The following is a 19,286-nucleotide window of genomic DNA, read 5'->3' on the forward strand; positions in this document are numbered from 1 at the left end:
CGCTGTCGTTGGTGAAGCAGGAAGCATCAGCAGTTGAGTAGTCCAGCCACCACGACGCCCTATACTTCAATTTGGCCGAATTGAGTACAGAGAGCGTCTTGACAAGGTGGCAGCTGTGTTCAGAATGAGGCTCACACCGGCTCTCCCCGCGTCCTTCTCGAAATAACCAATAAGAGGAAGGCATACAGCGGCCTACCCCTCTCATCCAATCAGCGACGGTGTAGCATAGCCCCTAGGGCAACTCCAAGATGGCCGACCAACATGGCGGCTCAAGATGTTTACTAAGATGGCGGCTGTTTCCATGACAACGACACAAGTGGCCAGCGAGCGCGTGAGGCCCACAGCTCACCCATGCCTGGGCCTAGCTGTTCCCGCGCAAAGTTGAGTCTAGCCTCATGCCATACAATGAGATGATGCTATCAGCTCTAGCACTGTCCACAGACATGCCACCCCGGCCAGGGTAACATTTATGGACTGCTGATGACTGGGGCTCTCACATGAGCCCAAACACTAGATGTTTCGGTTGCTGGTTACCAAACTTAATTCCGCCCACTTAACAAGTGCACTTAACAAGTGTACTGGCTCCCACAGGCATAAGAGCACTATTGTAAGTGAGCTGGTGAACCATCTCCTCACATAACCTCCCACGAATAAGATAAAATTTCCCGGAGGAAAATTTCATCTAAATCACCAGCCACTTACACTTGCGCTCTTAATTAAGTGCACGGCGGCTGGGTGGTGGTGATTCATCCGTTTTCTTTTGACGTCGGTGGCTGGCGGGACAAGATGTGACGTCACTGGCTCGTCCAGGGTGGTACTTCCTGACCGTAGTGCGGTCGTGCTCAGGTTCTGGGTCCGGGTTAAGCCGGCTCGACGCCTCGCAGCTTCCCTTCCTCAGTCCCTTCACACTCTCGCCCCACAGATCTGTGTCGTACTGGACACAATAGGTAGCACACAGGGATGGACTTACCAATGAAGTACAGACTACACACCTTCCCTACCCTACCAACACAATTCCGACAGTTAGCAGACTGTCTTGACTTCCGGGTGACAGGGTCTCTCTTCCTGTCTGTCTGTCACTCTCAGACTGGGTTGCTCTACCGACTGAGTTGACTGGACTGAGGCCTCTTCAGCAGCTGTCAAACCTCGCCCCTCGCTGAGCACTAGGTCACTGACCTGCTCGTTCTTCAATCTCTCAGCGACCGTTCGTTTGTCTGAACGATCTTCCAACAGCCTGAAAGATTGGTCTAGAATATCCACTTCACTTGTGGGAACCACAGCTACCTTAGCCTCACCACTGGTAACATCAAACAGACGTTTACTCTCCTGAGTGGTGTTAACCCTCGCGGGTCTGGCTGGCTGACAGGTCGTGGCGAGATCACCTGATCCTGGCCACACCCGTCTCACTGGGCTCACCTCCGTTTTCTGTGAAATGAAAGGAGGAAAATTGCTCTTTTTTCCTTTTACCTCATGAACCTGATCTTTCGCCTGATAAGAGGCGACCTTGACTTCCTCAGCTGGCGGCCGTGTGACATCGCCGTCAGCTGGTGATACCCATCTGAGTCCCTCTGAATCAGTTCTCGTTTTCTGTGCAATAGGGAGAGAAGGATGGCTCCGGTTTCCTTTCACTTGCTGCACCTCTTCTTCTGTCTGGGCGGCGGTGATCTCTGCTCGACCGGCCGGCTGACGCTTGGTGTCAACGCCAGCGGGTTTAACCTTCCTCTCACCTGTTCCTGTTTCCTCTGGGTCATTTCCACAGGACAGACCCACCTGGTTCCCTATACCAGGAGTATTACCTATCAAAAGTCCATACTCTGCCTTTCTACTTAGCGCAGCTTTGATCTTACCTTTGATATATGGGGTGTCTACCAATACGGACACTTCTTCCATGTCCTTACCAGTGCCATCTGGGTACTGGACACGGAGGGTTCGACCTGTTCTACTCTCAGGCTCAACCAAACTGCTCCTGACCATGTTAACTGTAGCACCCCGGACTCGAAAGACACTCGTCCATTGCCCATTAACTCTTCCTCTAGTTAACTCGAGGAACTAGAGGAAGTCTTAGGGCATCACCTCCCACGGTACTCATGCCTGTAACTTGCACCTTGGTCACCTTCTTAGTCTTAAGCCTAGTGCTGCTCGGGCACTTAGCTGCTCGGTGACCTGCCATGTTGCATGTGAAGCACCTGGGTCCCTTAACCTTGGGTTTCTGTTGGTGTCCCTTAGACTTACTTTCTTTAGGTTTGGCTCCCTTACTTGGAGCTTGAGTAAACCGTTCAACCTTTGTCACACATCGATCTAGGTATGCATCCCTAGGATCGATCTTCTCCTCTCTTTGCAATAGAGGAGGTATCTCTACTTCCAGCGCCTGTACCTCTGAGCTTGGCGCGGCAGGAGGGGCTTGACTCCCCGTCCTTGCCTCGGATTGCACTCTTGCAATTTCCAATCTAGTCAATCTCTCGTGGTGGGCATTCCACATGTCGGCCACAAATTTGGCCTTATCCACTCCTTGCAGTTCCATAGCATCAGCTTGAGCTGCTAGGTACTCTAAAGTAATTTCCTCCTGGGGTTGTTCAGTCCCCCTCCTGAGAGGTTGTTCTGGTATCTGATTGACTACTTCTAACGAAATGTTTCTGTGGCCCAAGGAATCAGTCCTTGGCCTAGGCTGGGGTCGCGACTCCCCTTCCTTCTCCTTGGGTGGACTCAATCCCACACCCCCTGACATACCGACTATACCACGGTCGGCTAGGGGAACTCCCTTGTCCCCTAGATCACTTCTGTTTGCTCTTTCTAGACATAGACGCCGTACATAGGCTTTATGGTCCTCAACATACCGCCGACATTCCTCATCTGTACGAATGTTTCTATCCTTTGGCAGCACGCCATACTTAGTCACATACAGATATATGTACTTATCCCTATAATCCTCATCCATTCTGTGTGTGTCGTGTGTGTGTACCTAATCCTGCTAACCGACAACAAACACACCCACAGCAATATTGTTCTGCAATGTTCTGCACACCTTTCTTCATAGGTTTCTCAACTTGATGAGTCTTACTTTTCTGATTATGAATCAAAAGTCTACGGCCCCACGTTGGGCGCCATGATGTGAGAGTTTTTATTAGAATTTGTGGAATAAATTGAAATTGGTATAAGGAATTTTAGCTCTGAAAATTTCTAAGAATTTTCTTTATTCTTTAACCTTTATTCCTGTCGTGATATTCAACTAGGTCGCCGGAGGAAGGACTTACTTAGCTAACACACCAGTGTAGTAAACAGCTCATTCCTCACTTTGGGACCATGTATGAACAATTGACTAGGCGCGAGCAAACGCCGAGACCCCAATGAAAATTGAAATCCCCCCCACTAGGCCGCTGACCTTCGCCAATCGCCGAAGCGAATCTAACGAGTAGGTCACGGGCTCTCACAACAATAATTTATTGTTGTGTGGTGCCGTATATTTGATCCAAAGCTCAGAATTAGTCTCAACTTTATTAGTCGAGTGTGAAGAACATTTGCATAACAATAATAATGTGAGGGGTGTAACGAAAAGACAGTGTTAACCATAACAACTTAGTTTATTCAATAAAGTACTAACTATTACAACAAAACAAAAAGAAATGTCAATGACGTTCCTCGAAATCCTTCCTGTGACACTATCAATGACAGCTAGACACCAGCCCCTCGGACTGCATAATGAACTAACTCGAACATAAGCGTGACCACAGAGGAATCAACAAGCAAGCAAGAACTAACAGATCTATAATCACAATTACAACAAATGACACAGTAGGTTCTGAAATACGTCTTCAGTAACCTCCTAACTGTTCTACGCCTCAGTGCAGTCTACTCCTGCAACAGCGGTTGCAATGCAATCAAATCAGTAGTCTTTCAATGACCACAATAACTAATGGGTTCACTGGCAACTCCAGCACCCTTCTACAAATTAATCCTTACGTTAACACTCCGTCCCATGGACGATCAACAATCAATAACAATTGATTTACGCTAATAACACAATAACATTTACGTTAATAACACAATAACATTTACGTTAATAACACAATAACATTTACGTTAATAACACGGTAACATTTAAGTTAAATTAACAACTCTTACAACTGTCACTAGTAATGCGGAAATTACACAACACTCTACCCGTTGAGCATTCAGTGAGAAAATCCCATTAATCCCTGTACTTCCAGACAGCTGATTAATCTCTTTACTAGTTACGTTAATTTACGTTAATCGGTTACTAATCACTCAGCGATGGTAAACTCTGATTTACAATGTCCAAAGTGCTAAGAGAACGGTAATCACTCGTGATTACCTTTAGAGTAATTAATTACTATCCTCAAGATCAATAATTAAACAATTAAAATATGCAACCTTTCACACTGGCTCAGCAATTTACATTAAGGTATGACTTCCGTCTGAGCCTTCCATACTCAGACGAATTCAGGTGGCTAATAACAGTAATTAGCCCCACGTTTACGTTATTCTAAAATGACGCTAAACCTCCCACGAGTCAATCAAGTGCCGGTACTTCCGGGCAGATAACGACGTTACGTTAATGGAACAATGTAGCCTTCGTGTGAGTCGATCAAACAAGGATCGAGGTTAATTACTTTTACTTCCTGAAACACGTCAATTACCCGGCCCACTGACCGTTAATTACGACAGACAATACTCTAATTCTTATCTGGCTGATGGCTAGGCTCCTCGAGACTACCGTAGCTGCTTGCAGGAACGTAAATTAACCCAAACGCATTCTACGTTACTCAAATTGTCAAAGAAAAAATTCTCTTAAAGCAATGGGCGTTCCCTTGGTTACGTTATATTAATTGCCTCGCAATCACCTCACTGAATACTGGACTTCGATGTCCTACCAGATAACCAGGAGAATATATGTGTATCCAAGTACTCGTCTACAGCTGAGTTCCTCCACGACAATGACAAATCACACTAACAAATCACAGTGATTTACGTTACAATCCGGTTGCAATGACAATACTGCAGAATCTAGTAAAATAACATACAGGACATGAACCCTCTAGAACACTGCCCCACAATGGCTTTACTGAACTGCAATCACATGCGGTGATGCTCAACACTAGCAACAATCACCATCAAATAACAACCCCCTTTGCAATAACACACACGGCAAGTACTCTAATTTCCAAATATTAGGATACTGCACACACTTACTTACTGTTGCAAATGACCCCAATGCTCTCAATAACCCCTAGAACATTGGTCAATATATATCAATCACCTCACAGTAAATAACACAATAACACTGGGCACCGTGACACTACGATTATATATATATATATATATAAATATATATATATATATATATATATATATATATATATATATATATATATATATATATATATATACATATATATATATATATATATATATATATATATATATATATATATATATATATATATATATATATATATATATATATATAATTACTGCTGACACATGTAGCCTACAGCTATCAAACGTTATTGGGAACACTAAGGAGAATCTCACACTCCTTAAATCACATGGGTGAGTGATTTATCGATCACGCATGTCGATAAACACACTCGAGAGTTACGTTACTCGACAGAGCGGTGGCGGTCTCTCTAGACAGCCACGTCACTCACCAAAACTCACCAAAATTACGTTAATTAATACTGCAACCACAATATATATTTATATAAATCACACTTGTCACGGCCCTAGGAACAATACAAGAAATTAAGACCACACTGTGGTACACTCCCCAATAATCATTGCCAGGAATCACTGGCGTTACACATACCTGAGCGCTCAGTGTTGGAATTCCACACCTGCAAGACCACACATGGAAATGATATCACTCCGTCCCACGGACGATCAAAAATGATTACCACAATGGAATATTATAATTATTACATGGACATCCTCTCAGTCCTTGGCTAATCTATGTATACTCTGTTTGCGTGTGTACCCACACACACACACACACACACTGTACGTCCGTGTACACCAGACTTAATCCCTCTGGACTGGCAAGATGACACAAAGGTGAATATCTCCTCGCCCACAATTCACTCCACCTGAACAGGTGCTGCGTGACAATGTGACGGAACACTTGACCTCGAATTCAAGCTTTAGAGACTACTAATCACCAGAAATACACACATAGGTACTTACTCATTCACACTGCCGGCTACACACAATTCCCATACATCAGGCACCCCGCTTCCGGTGGCTGGCTCGCTCCGGGCGGCGGCGGCGTGATATTTATTCGAAAAAATTGGCGCACACTCGAACCCCCTCCCACTCAACACGGCTGAGTTCGCACCCTCGACTCACCGGTGAAGTGAAGCGTTCATACCCAGGTGATGCGCACAACGATAGCGTCTCACACAAACATGGGAAATTTGCCTTAACACTGACACGAATTTCCCCGTTCCCATCGACTGCTACAGAGCACTAGCAAGTCTAATCAACACTGGTATGGGATCTACGAGTCTGTTGCTGCTCGTATGCACATTCCCCACGATCCCAGATCACTGTATCCCTACCCCCCGGCTCAAAAATGTCTTAAACCCCTCCAAGCGACGACTTCGGCCGGATTCTGTGACGACCGCTGTCGTTGGTGAAGCAGGAAGCATCAGCAGTTGAGTAGTCCAGCCACCACGACGCCCTATACTTCAATTTGGCCGAATTGAGTACAGAGAGCGTCTTGACAAGGTGGCAGCTGTGTTCAGAATGAGGCTCACACCGGCTTTCCCCACATCCTTCTCGAAATAACCAATGAGAGGAAGGCATACAGCGGCCTACCCCTCTTATCCAATCAGCGATGGTGTAGAATAGCCCCTAGGGCAACTCCAAGATGGCCGACCAACATGGCGGCTCAAGATGTTTACTAAGATGGCGGCTGTTTCCATGACAATGACACAAGTGGCCAGCGAGCGCGGGAGGCCCACAGCTCACCCATGCCTGGGCCCAGCTGTTCCCGCGCAAAGTTGAGTCTAGCCTCATGCCATACAATGAGATGATGCTATCAGCTCTAGCACTGTCCACAGACATGCCACCCCGGCCAGGGTAACATTTATGGACTGCTGGTGACTGGGGCTCTCACATGAGCCCAAACACTAGATGTTTCGGTTGTTGGTTACCAAACTTAATTCCGCCCACTTAACAAGTGCACTTAACAAGTGTACTGGCTCCCACAGGCATAAGAGCACTATTGTAAGTGAGCTGGTGAACCATCTCCTCACATCTATGGTGCTTAATTTATCAAGCAAGCTTAGCATGAGGGTTGTTTGTGATTAGTTTCTTGGTGGGGTATGCAGGGGTCAGGATGTTAAAAGGTACTATCTGCTAGGTTATCTTGAGGTTAACTTGACATGATTTCGGGGCTTTAGTGTCTCCGTAGCCTGGTTCTCGACCAGGCCTCCACCCCCAGGAAGCATTCCGTGACAGCTGACTAACACCCAGGTACCTATTTTACTGCTAGGTAACAGGGGCATAGGGTGAAAGAAACTCTGCCTGTTGTTTTTCACCGGCGCCCGGGATCGAACCCGGGACTATAGGATCACAAGTTCAGCGTGCTGTCCGCTCGGCCAGGGTGGAAGGAAGTGCTGTACTCTTTCATCTGTATATACATCGTGTAGTCCCATCATTTTAATATGAGTGGCTGTTCTTTGAATCCATTTAGATTCGCTGGTTCCATTACGTATGTGTTCTAACAATTCGTCTGACACAATGTTATTTTTTTGTAATCACGCAGAAGCTTTAGTCCCATCATAAGATTAATTTCAAATATTCAATCTTGAATGCTAAGTATATTAAGTTCTTTTCGCATATTGAGAACTTTGGTAGTTATAGGAGAGCCAAGTATAATTCTGAGTGCATCGTTTTGCATTTGTTCCAGTCTATTAATACTTTTGCCATTTTGCAGGGCTAAAGCTGGTGCATGACAGTCTATCAGAGACCTTATATATGCTAAGTACATAATTTTTGCTATTCTCATATTTACACCGAATTTGGGGCTGTACCCCACTGCAGTTCTGAGAGCTTTGAGTCTGTCTCTACATTGTTGATGTAACTTATTGACTGCAGTTAAGGTACAAGGGACAGAGACACCAAGGTATTTGAAAGAAGAAACATAGTCTATTGGTATGTTATCTCTCTTAAGTTTTCGTGGTCCACTTTTGCGGTGGCCAATTTGTCTGTTAAATACCTTAGTTTTAGCACTGTTAATTACAAGACTAAGGCTCTCACAAACTGTATGTATACAATTTAAGATTGTTTGCATTTTGCGGTGAGTTTTAGTATGTACAAGGATGTCATCTGCATAGCTGATAGTGATGTTTGTCGGACTGTTGGGATTGATTTTAGTAAGGCATTAATTAGAACATTAAACAAGGTAGGACTTAGTACTCCTCCTTGTGGGGTAGAGGCAGAAAAGATAACCGCTGAATTGTTATTGTTGCCTTACCATTCATCTGGGCACTAGAAGACTCGAACCCGGGACCCCACGGGTGTGAGGCCAAACCTCGCACGCGTGGGTTTCAGTTTTTTGACGACCGAGCTGCTAATCTTGTACAATAAAGTTTAACTTTGTATTATGTATACTCAAAAGTTTATCAAAGTGGGATCGAAGGATACGTGATATACTTAAAGTTCTTTCATATATAATATTTTGTGTATAACAAGAAATTGTAAAGTTTTGTTTCATAATTTATAAATATTCTCAATAATTAAAAAAATCAACGGTTACTTACTTACTTATTATATAGCTAATAAAATGCGAAGCTCACATATTTAATTTTTTATTGTAATTGTTGGTTTCATATTAATATGAAGTTAGTCATGGACGAACACTTCTCTGTAAATTACCAATGATCATTTGTACATCAACCTCCGAGTTTATGCCTAATACAGACTAGAAGAACACCTGGTGACCAAACCAATGTTATAACTACAAGCAGTAGACTAAGGGCGCCTCGCTGTTGTCTCCATCAGGTGACATGTGACTTGGGCAGCACAGTCCGGGACAAGGAAGGAGGGTGGACGCTGGTACTGAACCACTCCACGGCGGATACCACTACCCTTCACATTAACCAGAGCGGATATATCCAAGACGTCGGGGATCCCCAGAGCACCTCTTACTTCATCGGTAGGCATTTTTTTCACTTGCTCACACCTATAGTGCATAAGGAGGAAGCGAGGGGAACTGTGGCCTCGGGGGTTGATGGAAGACACATTGCTTGATACCTGTTTGATGGTTCTTGGAATTCTTCCACTCCCCGGCCCGAGGCTAGGCTTGACTTGTGAGCCCTTGGTCCAACAGGCTGTTGATTGGAGCGGCCCGCAGGCCCAGATATCCACCATAGCCCCGGTTTGTCCGGCACTCCTTGAAGAAAATTATCTTGTTTTCTCTTGAAGATGTTCATGGTTGTTCCGGCAGTATTTCTTATACTCGCTGGGAGGATGTTTAACAACCATGGACCTCTGATGTTTATTCAGTGTTCTCTGATTGTGCCTATGGCATCCCTGCTCTTCACTGGTTCTATTCTGCACTTTTATTCCATATCGTTCACTCCAGTGTGTTGTTATTTTACTGTGTAGATTTGGTACCTGGCCCTCCAGTATTTCCCACGTGTATATTATTTGATATCTATTGTCTCCTTTCTAATGAGTACATTTGGAGAGTTTTCAGACGATCCCAATAATTTAGGTTCTTTGTCGCGTCTATGTATACTGAATATGTTCTCTGTACTCCCTCTATTTCAGCAATCTCTCCTGCTCTGAAAGGGAAAGTGAGTATTGAGCAGTACTTAAGACGGGACAACACAAGTGATTTGAATAGTACAATCATTGTGATGGGATCCCTGGATTTAAAAGTTCTCGTAATCCATCCTATCATTTTTCTGGCTGACGCAACATTTGCATGGTTATGCTCCCTAAAGGTTAGGCCGTCAGACATCATTATTCCCAAATCCTTTACTTGCTGCTTTCCAACTATGGGCAGATTTGATTGTGTTTTGTACCCCTGTATTATGTTTAAGGTCCTAAATTTTACCCTACCTGAGTACCTGGAATTTATCACTGTTAAACATTGTTATTTTCAGCTGCCCAATCGAAAACTTTATTAATATCTGCTTGTAGTTTTTCAATGTCTTCAGCAGAGGTAATTTCCATGCTGATTTTTGTCATCAGCAAAGGATGATACGAAAATGTGACTTGTATTTTTGTCTAAATCTGATGTGAGAATAAGGAAAATCTGTGGTGCAAGGACTGTACCCTAAGGTTCAGAGCTTTTAACTGTGCTTGGACTCGATTTGATATGATTGACTGTTTACTTTTTGTGTTCTGTTCGACAGAAAATTGAATTTCCACCGTCCTACTTTACCAGTTATTCCCATTGACCTCATTTTGTGTGCTATCGCTCCATGGTCACATTTGTCGAATGCCTTTGCGAAGTCCGTGTATCTCACATCTGCATTCTGTTGTTCTTCTAATGCCTCAGTGATTTTGTCGTAATGGTCAAGTAGCTGTGAGAGGCATAATCTTCCCTCCTTAAATCCATGTTTGCCTGGGTTGTGGAGGTCATTGGACTCCATGAAACTGGTAACATGACTCCTGATCACTCTCCCAAATACTTTTATTATGTGGGACGTTAGTGCAACCGGCCTATAATTCTTTGCCAATGATTTGCACCCCCCTTTGTGTAGAGAGGCTATGTCTGCTGATTTAAGCTAATGCGGCATATCCACCATGTCCAAGCTTTTCCTTCATACAGAAAATGCCTCTGCTACTGGCACTTCGTATTTCTTTATAAGTATTGAATTCCATGCGTGTAGACCTCGGGCTGAATGCAAGGGCATGATGTTTTTTTCTCTCCAGAATTTCTGTTTCAAAATCTGCCACGCTCGTGTTGATATCAGTTATGTTTACAGGGTTTTGAATATCACGCATAAAGAATTTGTCTGGATCTTCCACTTTCATGCTATTTAGTGGAGTGCTAAAAATGTCCTCATACTGCTTTTTTATGATTCACTAATTTCTTTGTCATCCTCATTCGTACGAATGAACCTCACTCGTACGAATTGGTCCAATGCTTGCAGTGGTTTTTGCTTTTGATCTTGCATATGTGAAGAAATGTTTTGAGTTTTTCTTTATTTCTTGAATTGCTTTCTGTTCTAGTTGCCTTTCTTCAATCTGATATGAATGCTACAGTTTCTGCTCAATTTTTTCAATCTCTGTGTTTAAATTATTCTTTCTTTGTAGGGAAAGTCGTTTATGCTTAAGCCTTCAGTTATTTTTCCTTCTTTTGTAGTGTCGTCTGCGTTCTCTTTCTACGTTTGATCTCTTTTTGGCTTTCCTCAAAGGATTATGTTTCAGATAGACTTTATATGCTTCAGAAGTCAGTTTTTATATTCCTTGAGTAGGATTTTTAGTACTTAGAACAGTTTCCAATTGAATGTTTGTAAGTTCTCTGTTTATTTTCTCCCAGTCTATCCTTTTATTATTAATATTGAATTTACTGAATAAACCCTCTCGCTTGATCATTGTTTTAGGTCTATTCTGAGTATTGATGATAGTTTGCACTTCAATGAGCTTGTGATCTGAGTATGTGGTATCTGAGATCGTAATGTCCCTGATTATGTCTTTATTGTTTGTAAAGACCAGATCTAGAATATTTTCGTTCCTAGTTGGCTCTGATATCTGCTGGTTGAGTGAACATATGTCACAGAATCTAAGTAATATTCTAATCTGTGGTTGGATATGTCCCGATAGATTTCCTGGAATAATATCATTGTTTGCTATTCTCCACCTTATACTAGGCAGGTTGAAGTCACTTAAGACGATAATATCATATCAGGTATTGGGTTTGCTAAATTCTAAAGGTAAATTCTCTATCTTGTTTATCTGTTCTGTGAATTCCTCAGCCGTTGCATTTGGCGGTTTGTATATTAGAATAATAATTAAGTTTATTTTCTCTATTTTTACTCCCAATACCTCTACCACCTGGTTTGTCACTCTTCCACCTTATATGTAGAGTTAAGGAGCTCCGAGCTCCTATCAACAACACTATCAACTTTGACTACATCAGAATAGAAATATTGAATTTTGTACTTAAATTTTAATAAGGCTTCACCCACAGTGAAATGCTTTGGCACTCCTGGAATTTCAAGGTGCCACTGAGACAACCTGCTTGCATATTTTGCAATATTTGTGATTTATAGATCTTCCATCGAGCGGAGCAACGAAGTGTTCACTGTCATTATACCTAATAGAGACACGTTGCAAAACATTTCTGTTCTGATACAAAAACTGAGGAGACTACCTACATGTTTACTGTCTGTTGATTTCGAGGATCAACGTCACCGCGGCCCGGTCTGTGATCAGGCCTCCTGGTTAGAGATAATATCAGGTACAATATTGGTTTTACCAAATTTTAAGGGTTATTCTTTCTTTTGTTGTTTGTTGTTGGTGTGATGAACTAGGTTGTTAGATGTGGCTGCTCACAGCCTGAAGTACGAATCTTAGCCTGGTTCATCAGGTATTCTTTGAAGGTGCTTGTCGAATTTACTTTTGAACTCTGCGAAAGGTCGGCCAGTTATGCCTCGTATGTGTAGGGGAAGTGTTGAAAAGTCTTGGGCCTTTGATATTGATTGAGTTCTTTCTCAGTGTGCCTATTGCACCTCTGCTTTTCAGTGATGCTATTTTACACATCCTACGATGCCTCCTGGTTTGGAATCAGTCCTAATATTTTCCAAGTATAAATTATTATGTGTCCCTCCCGCCGGCACACTGGGGAAAACGGATTGACAATTTTTAGGCGGTCCCAATAATTTAGATGTTTTATTGAGTGGATTTTAGTGGTAAAAGATCTTTGAATGCTCACCATGTCAGCAATTTCTCCATCTTTGAATGGAGCTGTTAGTGGAACAATATTCCACTCTAGAGAGCTCTAATGTCTTAAAAAGTATCATCATTGTGACAGCAACTTTGTTGTGTTCTTTAAAAGTAAGGTCTTTCGACATGATTACTCCCAAATCTTTTACACTGCCTTTTCTTCCAATAGTTTAATTGTTTTATATTTGGATTCTGCATCAGCGTTTTCGTTTTCTACATAACGCAATAATTGAATTTATCCTCATGAAACATCGTGTTATTTTCTTGGGCTAATTGAAAGACTTGATTAACATCAAATTGGTGGTTTGCTGTGTCCTCTATACTGTCTACTCTCATGAAAATTCTAGTTCCATCTGCAAAGTATGATACAGAAATATAGGTTGTATCCTTGTCTGTCTAATATAAGGATGTGGAAAAATGCCGGAGACAGCAAGATACCTTATGGGACTGAGCTTTTCACGGTGGATGATTCAGATTTTACTTTGTCGACTATTACACTCTAGGTTCTGTTTGTTTGGAGGTTAAAGATCCATCTCTCTCCTTCGCCAGTAATTCCTTTTTGAGTGCATTTTTAGCTCAATAACATCATTGTCACATTTGTCGAAAGCTTTCGCGAAATCTGTGTATATTAAATTAGCGTTTTGTTTGTCTTCCATGGCATCTAAGGCCATGCTATACTGGTATAGTAATTGTGAAAGCCAGGAACACCTTGTTCTGAACCCAGATTGCCCGGAGTTATGTTGACACTGTGATTACATATTTTGTGATCTTACTTCTCAACTCACTCTTAAAGATTTTTATGATGTGTGATGTTAGACCGACTGGTCTAAAAAAATTTACATCAGCTTCACTACTTCTTTGTGAAGTGGTGTGATCTCCACTATGCCAGGAATAACACTAGTATCGAGGCTCCGTCTCCAAGAGATGTTTAGGGCCTGAGATAATGATTTTATGCAATTTTTGATGAATATAGAATAGGAGGGAAATATATTGAATTTAAATGCTTTTGAATTAGACTAAAATTTAAATTTAAAATTTTGAATTAGACTACTCTTAACAAGCTGACAGTCTTAAGTCTAGTGGATATGTGAAGTTATTGATTGGGTTCACTCCACAGGTCTCTGGGCCCTCACAGCACTCAACTGGGACGGTAACACGAAGCGACCTCTAGTTATGAAGGTAAGTTGGACCAAATGTTAACTTGGGTCAACTTGGGCACAGATATTTCATGGAATCATTTCACTTTTTGGGGACACGTCACCTCCCAGCGCTGTCAGATGTTGGGTAAATAGTCTCACGACTTCCAACATTTTGTACAGTCAGTTTGCTCTAGTGGCTAAGGTACCAGAAACGCCAAGTGGTATAGTGCTCTGGCTGTTTGAGTTCGCTTCGAATCCTTCTGGGGATGTGGGGTTTTCGGTTTATATATATATATATACATATAATTCTAAAACAAATTTTCTCGAAATTAAGGAAATCTACACTAAGGAAACAAACATAGGAATGTGCCTGAATGCCAACAGTGACTGCCAGGACAGGTACAAGAGGAGTGTTGTTAACGCTTATGTCGACCGTGTTCTCAGCCACAGCTCAGGATGGAAGCAAGTCGACGAAGAACTCTGTAGGGTAAGGCAGGTCCTAGTCAACAACGGCTTCTCCAATGGTTTCGTGGAAGACATCATAAGAAGGAAAGTGACACGCCATGCAACCTCTGAAGAGACAACTAACACAACACCTATACTCCCTATTAGACTATTTTACAGGAACTTCTTTTCCACAGCCCATAAAACGGAGGAAAGGGTCCTGAAAGATATTGTTAGTAGAAACGTTATCCCTACAGACAAAAATCAGAAGATACAACTGACAATTTACTATAAAACCAAAAAAACGGCCAGCCTACTCATGAGAAACTCTCCAGACACAATGCAGAAAGTTTTAAAAGAGACCAACGCCGTCTATGCCTTCAAATGCCCTCTTGGGGATTGTAAGCCTCAAAAAACTCAGTATATAGGCAAGACAACAACATCTCTTTCCAGGCGTTTAACGATGCATAAGCAACAGGGCTCCATTAAGGAACATATAGTCTCTTCCCACAACCAAACCATCACCAGAGAAATCTTAGCAAACAACACAGAAATCATCGATAGATACAGCGATAGCTGGCGGCTCGACGTCTGCGAGGCACTACACATCAAGAAGTCAACACCAGCAATCAACAGCCAATTAATGCACAACTATATTCTACCCACTTCAAGACTCCACTCCAATATAGAAGCATCAAGAAATATGGGCCAATAAAAATAGGCCTCCTGCAGTTACCTACCTTTAATACCCATTCTTTCGTGTCCTGTCTTGTGTTAAAAGTTTATTTTCACCTCATCCAAAACTATTGTAACATGTCACCTCACCCAAATGTAGGTATAAAAACTCGAAGATGTTTAAGCTCTATTCAGTTAAAGTTGTGTGTATGTGTGTAAACTAAAGTCTTTGAAAATGTAATAAGTTTTACGAAACGCGCTCAAGTGTCGCGTCAGACTAGAAATAAAAATGAATTTTGGAGAATTGATCTTTGAATTACCATCAACAGTGAAAAGAAACGTAAGAAAGATCGAGAAAATTCGTGTTAGAATTATTAATCTTATTTTTTCGGTCATATTAAACAATATATGTCTACTGAAAAGACTGCTACCAAAATATACTAATATATATATATATATATATATATATATATATATATATATATATATATATATATATATATATATATATATATATATATATATATATATATATATATATATATATATATATATATATATATATATATATATATATATATATATATATATATATATATATATATATATATATATATATATATATATATATATATATATATATATATATATATATATATATATATATATATATATATATATATATATATATATATATATATATATATATATATATATATATATATATATATATATATATATATATATATATATATATATATATATATATATATATATATATATATATATATATATATATATATATATATATATATATATATATATATATATATATATATATATATATATATATATATATATATATATATATATATATATATATATATATATATATATATATATATATATATATAACTCAAAACTCACACCCCAGAAGTGACTCGAACCCATACTCCCAGGAGCAACACAACTGGTATGTACAAGACGCCTTAATCCACTTGACCATCACGACCGGACAAAATGAGGTGATAGCCGAAGCTATTTGAACCACCCCACCGCCGGCACTCGGATGGTAATCTTGGGCATAGCATTTTACCAAATCACCTCATTCTTTGGGGCACACGTGAGGAACACAAATGCGAACAAGCCTGAATGGTCCCCTGGACAATATGCAACTGAAAACTCACACCCCAGAAGTGACTCGAACCCATACTCCCAGGAGCAACGCAACTGGTATGTACAAGACGCCTTAATCAACTTGACCATCACATACCAGTTGCGTTGCTCCTGGGAGTATGGGTTTGAGTCACTTCAGGGGTGTGAGTTTTCAGTCCCCAGAAGTGGGGACTGTTTTCAGTCTTTCAGTCGGGACTTTCAGTTTTTCACATATATATATATATATATATATATATATATATATATATATATATATATATATATATATATATATATATATGTATATATATATATATATATATATATATATATATATATATATATATATATATATATATATATATATATGTATGTCACAGACGGGTTCAATCATTGTTGCAAGTCAAACACTTCTTCGAATTCCTCTGAAGTTGGACTAGTGCCCAAGACAGGCAACAGGCATTTCCCCTCTGAATCGCAACACTGAAGCGCTGGAACAAGAAACTTTTTGCTCTCTGGTCTTTTGTTGCACTGATCAATTTGTCCCCCAATTTCTTCAGGAACTTCAATGCACATTTTCCCCACGAACCGAGGGTCTCCGAGCCGATCGGAACAAAGCTGTAGCAGTGTGCCAGATATTATAGTACTTTGGGTTGGTTGTGTTGTTGTCGTTGGTCCTTCTCTACGGACAACCGAACCCACAACTCGGTAGAGTCCTTATACCTCACTAGGAGATCACCCTTGGCGCTTCTGGCTCTTGGAGAGGGGCTCAACGTCACACGTTTAGGGGATGCGGCTCCAACACTTAGCCTCGTTGTCATGTGCACACACCCACTCGAGCCGCTGTGACTCCCCACTCTCTCCTTATGAGATATGATCTCCTCAATCCCCTATGACTTACTAGTATTACCTTCTACCCTGTCCACAGCAGTGGTTCTTGGTTCCTTCTCTCTCTCTCTCCTTCTTCACTACCTCCTGGTAAACCTCACTAGGACAAGGGCAAACACCAGCAAATTGGGATACATTTACTGGACAAAGCACTTACACGATACATACACACATGTAATAATAATGAATCCTATACTCTATAATATTACAATCAGGTTGCACTCCAACACCATCAGAACTCTATCATCAGCTTATCAAGTGGTATCCTATCTCCTGGTTCACCACCTGATACTATCAACCTCCTCAAGTTGATCAAGTCTACATACACAGTTGCACCATCAGCAAGAGAATATATATATGTATCTATAAATGTGTACAAATAAAATAAGCATGTGAATGCAATAACATACATCATTATAAATGTTCCTTGATATACAACAATGATCAATCGATCACTCTATCAGTCCTAGAACACATACATCTGTAGGTAATCCAGCCTACGACTGTAACTCTAAACTTCAGTATAAAACACTCCTTGACATAAGAATGCAAACAACCACTCACCTCTCACTGCGTCTTGCACACTAATGACAACCAAACACTATCAACTCCCTACAAGTAATCCACCAGAACTTCCCTTCCACCTCTGGAAGTTCACTACCCTGATATCTTTAGGTTCTTCCGGGCTACACTACCAGGATCCTCTGCAGCTCCTCCAGGCTGCTATCAAGAAGTTTCTTTGCGCAACTACGGTGCTTCACCCTTCTGCTAGGTTCCTCCACAGCTCTCCTGGCTGCTACACCATGAAGTTCCCTCGAGCAACTATGGTGCTTCACCACCTCTACAGAAGCACGTGACACTCCTCTTCACTACTTCTCCTCACAGCTCGAGGTCCTCGCCTCCACTACCTTGGAGTCTCATCAACTACTTCATCTGTGCTGGCTTCGAAGTTCTCAGCAACTTCTTCCCCAAAGGACAAACCACAGATTGTCTGGTCGAGGGCGCTCCTCCCTCTGACGAAGCTTGGTCAGGGCGCTTCCACGGCCCACAATAATGCCTCTGGGTGGTTTAATAAACACTTCTCATCGCCCAGGACTTGAGATCACACGTCCCCAGCTCAATTCCACAGCTGGTACGTCTGCACACTTCTCTTCTCTTCGAGATATATCACTAGGGGTTCCTTTCTGACGGGAGCTCGAACGCAGCGCGGCTTTCCCCTGCGATGTCTGGCACTCAAGTGAGTCAAAGCCCTCCGGAAACGAGTCTCACGCCTCCAGCAAAATGTTCACATCTTCTAGCCAGTCATTTATCTGTTTTCTTCTTCATTGCCCATAATCTCAAATTGTTATATATATCCAAGCAACTATTTTACATATGTGTTATCACCTCAATATTTGCTAGACCTTCTAATCAGGTCAGGCTTGATGAATAACTCTCAAGGAGGGAGACTCGTTTCTCCTGCAGGCTGAGATCATAACGCTGTCTCGAGTTCCCGCTGTCTCTCTCATACGCTCTGGTAGGACCTGCCCTACCAATTCGTTGGCTGCTGTACATGAGGATAAGAATGCTGGAAGTGCTACCTCAGTTGCGTTTCGTATGCTTATCCCTCTAAATCTCACTGGGAGTGTTGCTTGGTCCCACTGACTGTCATCTAAATCTAGGTTGAGCGCCTTCCTGAATATTGACCTGAGGAGCTCATCATATTGATTTAGAAGTGGGTTGCCAAAAGTTGGTGCACACCTTAAGAAGTATGTTAGCCTGGGCAAGGTAAGGCACTTTGTGAGAAGGTAGAGGGCATCGTGGGAGTCCAAGTCCCCAATTCTCTCTTCCATCCTCTTTAGGTCTCTAAACTTTTCGTCAAGGACTGCAGCAATGGCATTGTGGCCCAGAGATGCTCCAAGTAGTGTGCTGTCGGTGGGTTTAATGACTGAGGCTTCTGGTAAAACTGATTTCACTGCTCTAATAATTACTTTGCTGGATGTAATAATTTCGCACTTGGAGGGGTTAAGAACGAGACCCATGCACTCCCCCCCGTGTCTTCACCAGCTGCAGGTCTTCCAGCAG

At 41.7% G+C, this 19,286-nt stretch overlaps 1 protein-coding gene across 1 annotated transcript in view; it reads left to right on the forward strand.

Annotated features, from left to right (window-relative positions):
• Window positions 1-19,286, forward strand: part of LOC138365600 (uncharacterized) — a 245,139-nt gene that overhangs the window by 21,321 nt on the left and 204,532 nt on the right. Inside the window, exon 5 of the mRNA XM_069326077.1 lies at window positions 14,039-14,100. Coding sequence (XP_069182178.1) covers window positions 14,039-14,100 — 62 coding nt within the window. The remainder of the gene's footprint in view (window positions 1-14,038; window positions 14,101-19,286) is intronic.

This window comes from Procambarus clarkii, chromosome 17 (assembly GCF_040958095.1).
Source record: "Procambarus clarkii isolate CNS0578487 chromosome 17, FALCON_Pclarkii_2.0, whole genome shotgun sequence".
NCBI lineage: Eukaryota > Metazoa > Arthropoda > Malacostraca > Decapoda > Cambaridae > Procambarus > Procambarus clarkii.